The 9548-nt window shown below is 42.0% G+C and overlaps 1 protein-coding gene across 1 annotated transcript; it reads left to right on the top strand.

Annotated features, from left to right (window-relative positions):
• Positions 1-528: 528 nt before the first annotated feature.
• On the top strand, positions 529-9238 carry NDFIP1 (Nedd4 family interacting protein 1). Its single transcript, XM_009891238.1, has 7 exons — positions 529-624; positions 1410-1497; positions 2700-2830; positions 3777-3864; positions 4047-4171; positions 6018-6084; positions 9093-9238. Exons 1-7 carry the CDS (start codon positions 529-531, stop codon positions 9164-9166), a joined length of 669 nt encoding a protein of 222 aa, XP_009889540.1. The 3' UTR covers positions 9167-9238.
• Positions 9239-9548: the final 310 nt, after the last annotated feature.

Raw genomic sequence — 9548 nt, 5'->3', positions numbered from 1 at the left:
GGAGGTGGAAGGCCAGCGGGACATCGTGTCCCACCACAGAGCGGTGTACCACTGACCTGCAGCTCCCCATTCCGTGTGCGTTCGCGGTTGTGCAGCGGGTGGAGGTGTGTGTCTGTCCAGTTAATGGCAGAGAACCAGACAATCCACGCTCTTCTCAGCACGCTTGTGGGACTCGGATGTCTCGCAGTTCGGAGATGCAGCTGTGGTTTGGATGTAAACGTGCCATGAATTGCACTTAAAACATCTGAAAAAGTTTTGACTTTGACTTTCACAGAGGGCATGGGTGTAGTCTGATCTTTGATCTTAGGCAGCAACAGTAATAAAATCCAAGACACAAAACAGTTATGTCTAAAACAAGACGTGCATTTAGAAGTGTAAGCTGATTTGTTGTTTGGTTTTTATTTTATTTTATTCCGATGAGGCATACAAGTGAAATAAGAATGTATCCCCACCCCTCTGCATTAAATGCAGGTTTGGGAAGGACTTGAATGGCAACATGTCTCTCCAAAGAAAAGAAAGCAAAATGTCATGGATGGCTTCAGGACTGTTCGCAGGGGTGTGCGGGAGGGATGGTTCAAGAAGATGTTGAGGAAGAAGCTGCAGGGTCGCTGCTGTTCCGTGGTGGTAGGGTGCTTTTTCAAAATGCATCAGTTCTCTTTCTGCATCAAAACTCAATTTCTTTGTTGATGAGATGATGAGAAATTGAACAAAGAAAAAAAAAATAGATGGCAGCTGATTTTGTAAATTCCTTTCTGGTGCGTTCTGCTTTGAACACTTCTGGCCTGGTATTGTCAGCTTCTCTGATCAAAGCCTGTGTTTGCGTACCTGCTTTGTGCAAGTGACACTGTATATTTGATAAGCTGTATGGTTATTTATACAGAGCCTGTGGGAAGCACAGTGCCCAAAATAAACTGTCTCCTTTTTAATAATACCGTGTGAAAGGTTGAAGGGAAATGGTGAGATTCATACTTATAGGTGTCATTATGTAACGTATCCATGAAAAAACCTTTCCTTAGCAAAACCGCAGGCAGCAATGGAGTCGTCTGTTGTGTATCTCCTGCTGTTCCTGCGACTAAAGCAGATGCAACTGCAGCTCCTAAGCAGTGGGAGCTGAGGAATCTGAGAAAGTGCCAGGGAAATGGAAAGGTACTGAAAAGATGTATGCTGTGCTTTGTCGAAGTCCAGGTGTGTGAGGATACCATTTAAAAACACATTAAAACTGAGATGGTATATTGATCATTTCAAGTGGGAGTGCTTCGGAGGGAAGCTGAGCAGCTGCTCGAACGTCCCATGGTGCCATAGAACAGTCTGCTTCCCGAAGAATCTGTTGTGTGCCATTAAAACTACAGGGGTAATTTCACAGAACTTGAGAAACCCCGTTAACCTCTCTTGTGTGTGGGTCTGTTCAGCTGCAGAATGAAGAGGAGCCAGGCGAGGCTGCAGCAGTGGTGAATGATGCCCCTCCGCCTTACAGCAGCATTTCTGCGGAGAATACAGGTAAATTTAACTGAAAGGAAATAGCTAGGTTTGCTCTCTTGTTCTTGCTTAATTGTTCTCCTTATTGACAGATGGTATTGCAGCATCCTTACCAAAGCTGCGAAGGATCAGGATTGATCCAGAGAGACTATTGTTACTTGTGGTTTAGAAGATGCATTTTGGCTACATTCATCTGATATCATCCCATCAAGCGGTGTTCGAGTTACATTTCACAGTGTTCTCAGTAGATTGAAGACAGTTAAAAATCAAAGGGCTATGAGGATTTGTGGTTCTCCCCTCATTATTTGGCATTTGGATGATGCTGTGCTCCTTCCAAAAAGGAGTTGTTACTTAAAAGGGATTAAAGAATTCACTCTTTCTGCAGTTTTCAATAACTAAGGACTTGGTCATAAGGATTATACTCTTCTGAATCATTGCACTGTCATGTTGCTAATAGCTTTTAGCAAAACAGCTTGTTGTGTGTGTCAGGCAGTTTTACATATAACAGCTTGATTATATATCAGACTACTTTGACTTCGGTAAATCTTTTCATTTTTTCCCTCCAGAACTTTTATAGTCAATTGTTTGAATAAAATTTGTGAATAAAATGCAATGTACTGTCAGTCTCTCAAACAGGCAGCCAGCTTGGGATAGAAGTTTGAATATTGTGTTTCTCAAGCTGCCTGTTGAGTGTCCTGCCGTGGCACGCTGAGCGTAAAGATGTCCCACTGGCTCTAGTTCCTCAGTGTGTCTCAGTGACTGGGGCTCAGAACTGCTGTGTTTGATTTCTGTTCCAATCCCTTTCCCCTCCATCAGAAAACAATTTGGAGTCTCTGTCTGGAAAAATTGGTCACCAGTGGCCTGAGACACGCAGTGATCCTTTTTTGACTCACTCAAACCACTTGGATTTGAAAATATGACTACTTCTGTTTATTGACGTCGGGAGAGACACAGCACGTATCATTGTTTTAAAAATAATTACTGCCAGGCACGTTAAGGCAGTGCTCTGTGTATTACTTTATGTTAGATAAGGCGCTCCTGTGTTTTTCACTGTTGGTTTGGGATGGCAAGAGGCAGAGAGGATGGGGAGGGGACAGGAGGGGCAGGCTTCAACAGTCGTGGATATTGGGGTCTTTTGAAGTCGTCTGAAACACTTCTTGTTTCCAACACAGTGTTTTTAAGGACCTAACAAGTTACCTTCTATATAACTTTTTTTTTCGCAGCTTATTTTGACTACAAGGATGAGTCAGGATTTCCTAAGCCTCCATCTTACAACGTGGCCACAACACTGCCTAGTTACGATGAGGCAGAGAGAACCAAGGCTGAAGCTACAATTCCCTTGGTTCCTGGAAGGGTGAGTGCACTTGGCTGCCTCTATGTCCGTTGCGTTTCTTCTGTAGAATTTCTGGTTTAACTCCTGCCCATCAAGTGTCATGACCATGACTAAAGCTTTCTGGGTGGTGATATTACACTCTCCAAAGAGTTCTGTGGCTGATTTTGGTTGGTTTGGTTTTTTTTTTTTTTATAATTTTCCTCTGGGCAGCTATGATGATGTAAGCCATCTCAGTAACACCAGCATGTGCTGTCCAGAATAGTTTGGCAAGCTGACAGAGGAGCTGTACGGTATCTGTGTGCACTGTCACTGTCTTTTAAAAAGAAGATTTAGGATTAATTGTTCAGCCATCTCGCATATCTACCTTTGATACTCCCGCTGCTTATTTAGTTGACTTTTCCAGAGGTCAGTGTAGCTGATACAAGGATGGTAAAACCATTCTGTCAGAATAATTATTTTTTCATTTTCTATTTTTTGGGTTTTTCTTTTCAACATTATCTCTTGTTCAGCCTCTTCCTCCACCCCTGCTAACATTAAATGTCTACTGCTATTTATACTTCTTCATAGAAGCCAAATTCCTTGCTGAGATGATAAATTTAATTTTTTTGATGAGTAGGGGAATTCTTTACAGTGAGAACAAGAACATGCCTAATCTTGACTATATTAAAAAAAAAAATAATACTGCCACTGACTTAATATTTCACGCCCTGCATCATCTCAGGATGAGAAGCGGGATTTTTTCCTGCTTGCATTTGGAGCCTTTTGAGGTTTAGGATTTCTCCCTGTCTCCCTGGGAGGCTTTCCTTAAATGTAAATGAAGCATTTTGTATCCCTCCATCGTACACCGCTTTTTGCGGGCTGTACGATTTGCTGGCCCTTTCTTGAAGAGCCACATGCGGAACTGGGATTGCTGTATCGACTGGAATGACTTAAATCCACCCACATCTTGCCTCCCTTTGATTTGCAGGATGACGACTTTGTGACACGGGATGATTTTGATGACACTGACCAGCTGAGGATAGGAAATGATGGCATTTTCATGCTAACTTTCTTCAGTAAGTACACGATGGAACTTACTTTTTTTCAGGCAGTGACCCAAAATAGGTAGAGTTATTTTCACACTTATGTTCATGTAGCACCAGGAAAAACCTGTGTGCAAAGATTTTATGGTTGTTTTTTTTTTTTTCCTTGGAGTATAAAGAGGGCTTGACCTGCTGATTTTCTCTTGCTTTCTTAGTGGCATTCCTCTTCAACTGGATTGGATTTTTCCTGTCTTTCTGTCTGACCACTTCAGCTGCAGGACGATATGGGGCCATTTCTGGGTTTGGTCTGTCTCTTATTAAGTGGATCCTTATTGTCAGGGTAAGTTGTGTAGTGCAAAAACACGTACATAGACACTAGTACTCTTTTTCCTTAGCTTGTTTTTATCTCGCTTATAGTGAATTTAGTTATAAATACACCTTTTTATAACGGAGTAGATTTTGAGGCCCCTTATTCATTGAGAATAGAGCTTTTTCATCATTCTGTCCTGTTTATATGCTGGAATTATTATTGTGATAAAAGAAAATAAAGATTGAACACCCAAGTATCGCTTTCTCTGACAGAGACGCTGTATTGAATCAAAATGTGTTTGTGTGTTGAACAGTAACAATGATCTGATCTTTGCAAAACACGTATCCAGATAAAGCAAGCTCTGCCGTCAGCGTAGGGATGTTTCTCTCCGGTATGATATTCCTTAGGTGCTCCTCTGTAAAAAAATAATTCTCCAAAATGTGGAATAGCTGTGAGCGTGACGGATGAGAAGAGGGAAATAGGGATTTGAAAATTAGGAGGTGTGAGGTTTGCTTTTCGCTGGAGGAAGAAGAGGCAGCCACTGCTTTGTCGCAGTGATGGGAGAAGCCCGCTGGTGCCCTCTGGTGTGACATGCTTGAGGCACAAGCAGCAGGGGATCAAGAAGCGGGCGCTTCTGTCGTGTTTTGTTTCCATGTATAAACTCTGGGCATATCCAGTCTGTTAAAACAGCCACCGGGCTCCCCTCCACCAGATCCCGCAGGGAGAGGAAGGGAGTGACAGGTCAGAGCTGGTTTGTGTTAGAGCCTGGGTGCCCCTGCCGGGCACAGACCTCTGCCCACAGAAGCGCGTAAAGCTGACGTAGTATTTTTAAAACTTGGAGGGGGAGAAAGAGAAACCTTTCTGGGGGAAAAAGAAAAGGGAGATATAGATGTGCTGATGCTGGAAGGAATGAAAAATTAAAAAATCAAACTATTTTTTGGAGTGACTGTGAGAAAACATCAGAAGAGCTTTATTTGGAGCCCATGGAAAGAAGGTGTCTGTGAAAATGGCACGCAGACATGCCAGCCCGAATTTTGAATTTCAAGCAAAAAACCTAATTAGTTGTGCATAAGTAGAAGTAGAGAGTATTAATATTAGGGCTGTCACTTCATGCCTGGTCTCTTTGGGCTAAGAATTGTAATTTGTAAATACAGCATCTGTTGACTCTTTCTGTAGAGAGTTAAGATTTTTTGGTGTCATCTTGTAATTGAGAGGTGTGAGTGAAACAGGTGACCTTAACTGTGGATTTGATTTAAGCTTTGTTGACAAGCTTGTATTTTGTTAGGTTTTTAAACTTGAATAGGATGCAAACAAAAAAAAATGTATTTATCACTGACAGAGTGAACTTGAGTGCCCTAATAGTGTTGGTGCCTTTCATTCGATAGGCAGTAATTTTTCCAATAGAAAATCTTGTCAGAGGGGTTCACAGATCTGGGTTTTCATTTTCAACTGTACTTTTGTTGCTATACTATCCAACCTCACAGTGTCATTAGCTCTGCTCCAAACCTGGTCTTCCCTTTCAGAAACTGCAGCTGTGGTTCATAAGCATCAAAGACGTCAGGGAAAATAGGAGTATTTGCGCAGTAGTGTCTTTCTGCTCCACTGATTGCAAGAGTTTCTGGCTGGGTGCTGAATCTGTTCCGTTCCCCTTGGTTAGAGGTGGTCTGATACATGTAGAAGAACCTTAGAGGAAAGTTTGTGGAGATAGCTTGTTCCCTGCAGCCTGTGCAGCTGATGAAATGGAGCATTCTGTACGCTGTCTTGTATGCAGCGGGCTTGATCTGGTTACTACTGAAATTGGTGAGAATAGAGTTGGGTTTAGAAACTGCTGTGTGCTCTAACTCGTTCCTTTTTTTTATTTTTCCCTTCTTTTTAGTTCTCCACCTATTTTCCTGGCTACTTTGATGGCCAATATTGGCTTTGGTGGGTCTTCCTTGTACTAGGTGAGTAATTTTTTCTGGGGGGAAGAGGGAATGCATGCTTAAAACTCTGTAAAGGGCAATGAGGGCTTTTGTGAGCGTAGCTTTACTGGCGATTAAAATGTGTGTGTATAGATGTAAAACTGAAATGTAGCCCCCGGAGTACTCGTACTGAATGCCTTCTACATTTTAAAGGTATACATAAATACTGTCCTTTTGTTGTCATTTCTTGGTGGCAGCATCCTATTTATCATCCAGAAGGAGTGAAGGAGAGAATAATTCCTGTTTTCATAGTAACTGATGTTGTATCTGTTCTTGTATCTTAAATAGAAGAGTGTGTTGTGGTCTGTTTTTTTCTTTCTTTTTTTTTTTCCTCCTTTGGAACTAACTGGATCTCATTTGGAGTCAAAAGTTTTGTGAATGGCTAAGGAAAGTTTGTTTTTGAAATTGCATGAAATTGAAAGATTAGGTGTCATTGATACCAAAAAAATTCTTGTATTTAATCAGCTTCCCAGTGACTTAGGTCCCTCCGTACTAGGAACACGGTGAGTTGAGCTGCTCCTTTTCTTTCTGAGAAGGAAAACCGATGTTAACTGGACAAATGTGTTTCTTCAATATAGGTTTTCTGCTGTTTCTCAGAGGATTTATTAATTATGCAAAGGTTAGGAAGATGCCAGATACTTTCTCCACTCTGCCCAGAACCAGAGTTCTCTTTATTTACTAAAGGTAAACTTTCTGCTTTCCTGAATTTCTTCTGTTTTGGTTTTAACTCCATTTAGCGACTCTTAGGCTAGACTTTTCTTTGCTTGAATATTTTTAGAACATGAGGCAGCAGAAAACAGTTGTTCTTGGTATCCCATATGCAGCTCCTGTTCCCACAGGGTCTAGACTGACTTGGTGGGGAGGAGAGGAATACTTGACGTTTCTTCCTGAGCTTTTGCTTTGAGGAATTGAATATTCATTAGATTGCATAATTTGAATTGTAAGAACAAAATCTTTGTCCTTTGGTATTGCACTGTCTCTGGCAGGTGTGTCTTTTTCAGAATAAATAGCATGCCTGAAATACGTGGTGTGTCCCAAACATGAGTAAGGGCACAAAATGTTGCTAGAAGATTGTACCCGTGTCTTTGGCTCCTGTCCCAGAAAGAACAATTTGTCTGAATTTTGCGTGCTGGTTGAATTTTCTGCCAAGTTCCTGAAGAAATGAAACCCTCGCACACCTTTGCTCTTTGAAAACCCCTCCCACGTACTTGAACGTACTGTCCTGCCTGAACATCCTTCAGAAACCTTAATGCCTAAAAATCTTTTGCTTTAAGGCTGAACCTTAAGGTTTCTGCCTTCTTAATGGGACTTTAAAGAAGGAGATTTAAGTAGTTGAACCCTTCTAGCATAATTTCCTGCGCACAGCAGATAATGGCCTGGCATTAACTGTCCCTCCCCAAGGGGAAGGAAATCCTGTAATAGGTTGCTTCCCAGATGCTGAGTGCAACATGATGCTCCCTTTAGAAATATCAGAATAACACTAGATGTCCCCAAGACAGGGTTGAGGCAGTTGCAGCTGGGACAGTGGTATAAAGAAACCGAACAACCCCCAGCTTCAAATTGGGGGTCATTAAATTGTTCAGATTTTAAAACCGAGGTTTGATTTTCCACATCCTTTTATTAGAAACTGCATATTGCGTAAGATTCAGCTTCGTTTCTAGCCTGTGGTGAGAACACGCTACACAAAACGGGCATTGTGCAGTGTTTTCCAGCTTGAGTTTTCCACTGGTGATAGTGTGTAAAAATAGTTCAGTCAATTTATTTAAGTGTTTCAGTTCTGTTTAACAAAGTTATGGTTTAGGTGAGCTTAGCAGAGTTTTCATCTTCAGTGGAGGAAAAAGATCCCAATCCTTAATGTCCCCCGCTTGTATGGTCACGTAGTGTGAGCGTTTAAGCAACAGCTTTGTCATCTGTAGTTTGTTCTCGCTGAGAATTTTTTTTTTTTATTTTGCTTCTTTACTGAAACTCAATTTTTCTTTGAATAAAGGAGCCGTGTGGTTTCTTGTTGCACAGGCTTTTGCTCTGTTTGGAATTTGAAATTACAATTTTAGAGACCTTGCTCGACTTCTTGCTTGTGAGGGTGGAGGTGTAGAGGTTTTTTTTAAATTTTTTATTTATTTGTTTGTTTATTTTTTGTTCATTTTAGAGCTTTCGAAAAGAACTCTCAGATATATTGAGATAAATGTCCAGAATAGTTTCTAAATATTACAACTTTGACACTTCCCCTGAAAATAAATCTTTAATCCTAAGTTCTGAGCAGGGAAACCACAAAAGACTTGGATTTGCAGTGTATTATTGTTCTGAAGATTAGATTTTCTCTGTAGCGCGTAACGAAAAGAGCACGGTGAATGAACATTTTCATTTTAGACCGGGGATAATTTTTAGAAAATGAAGAGGGGAGGAGTAATTAGCGCAAACCAGAAGACAGTAACTGGTGCAAGTGAATGTAATTGAAAGCTTGGTGTTTAGTGTTCCACCTGCGCGTGCCGGTAACGGACGTTGTCCCGGGCAGCGTCTCGGCAGAGCGCATCAGCCGCACGCCGAGTGCCGGTGGGTTGTGTCGGGTGTGGGGGTAGAGAGCCGCGGCCGGAGAGGCGGTTGGCGAGAGCTGCTCTCTCCTTCCCGCCGGAGCGCTCGGGGGAGAGGTACAAAGCTCCCAGTCGTCCTGGGTGGATCAGCGACTACAGACTGCGTCGAATGTTGTTCTCGTAGTGCAGATGCCGTGTGATTTCGTGCACCTGCATGCTTTTCTGCCCGTGTTTCTAAGAGCATTGTCTGATTTGGTGTCTGTTTTCCCCTGAGGAATTTAAACTCTTCAAAACTGTAAAATATGTGCAAAACTCCTGAGCATTCTGCTAGAGTCACGTCATTGTGTACCGAGATACTTTATAACCCCTTAGACATCCTGCACTCTTTGTGAACTACATCCTTCTGTTATCCAAAATAACAATCTAACTATAGTTTCAATATTCAATATCCTTCTCCGACAGATGTTTTCTGGCAAATGTCTTCCTGCGTTAGTGAATTCTCCCCCAAGAAGCAACAGGACACCTGCAGGAAGTGAATCAAGACTCTGGAGCAGAAGAAAAAATAATCACCTGCTTTAAAATAAATAAAAAACAAATAAAAGTACTGTCGGAAACAAAAAAAAAAAAGGAGAAGCATTTCTTTCTATTTGTTTCTAGGTGTAAAATTTTAATAATTAATGCAGAATTCTGTAATCATTGAATCATTAGTGGCTCATGTTTGAAAAAGCTATTGCAGTCGAGTCTGTGACGTGCTAATAAAACCTTCTGTGGATGGTTTCTGTGGCGGTTTGGGCAGCGCGAGCCCTGTCCCCGCAGCCAGCAGGGGACAGACTCGCTTCAGGTCCTCCAGCCGGGGCCGTCCTGCCCGGGGCTGGCAGCCGCGGACGGACGGGGTCTTGAGCTGTTATCCTGAAGGTG

The sequence above is a fragment of the Charadrius vociferus genome, unplaced genomic scaffold (assembly GCF_000708025.1).
Source record: "Charadrius vociferus isolate BGI_N301 unplaced genomic scaffold, ASM70802v2 scaffold370, whole genome shotgun sequence".
Lineage (NCBI taxonomy): Eukaryota > Metazoa > Chordata > Aves > Charadriiformes > Charadriidae > Charadrius > Charadrius vociferus.
Note: the sequence above shows the minus strand (reverse complement) of the source record. Positions and strands in the feature narration are given on the sequence as shown.

What these genes read in the sequence shown, in the direction of transcription:
- NDFIP1 (XM_009891238.1), top strand. Translation starts at nt 529, where the DNA reads ATGGATGGCTTCAGGACTGTTCGCAGGGGTGTGCGGGAGGGATGGTTC. An exon ending in GTCGCTGCTGTTCCGTGGTG is followed by an intron (nt 625 to 1,409) that starts GTAGGGTGCTTT and finishes GGGTCTGTTCAG; the next exon opens with CTGCAGAATGAAGAGGAGCC. An exon ending in CATTTCTGCGGAGAATACAG is followed by an intron (nt 1,498 to 2,699) that starts GTAAATTTAACT and finishes TTTTTTTCGCAG; the next exon opens with CTTATTTTGACTACAAGGAT.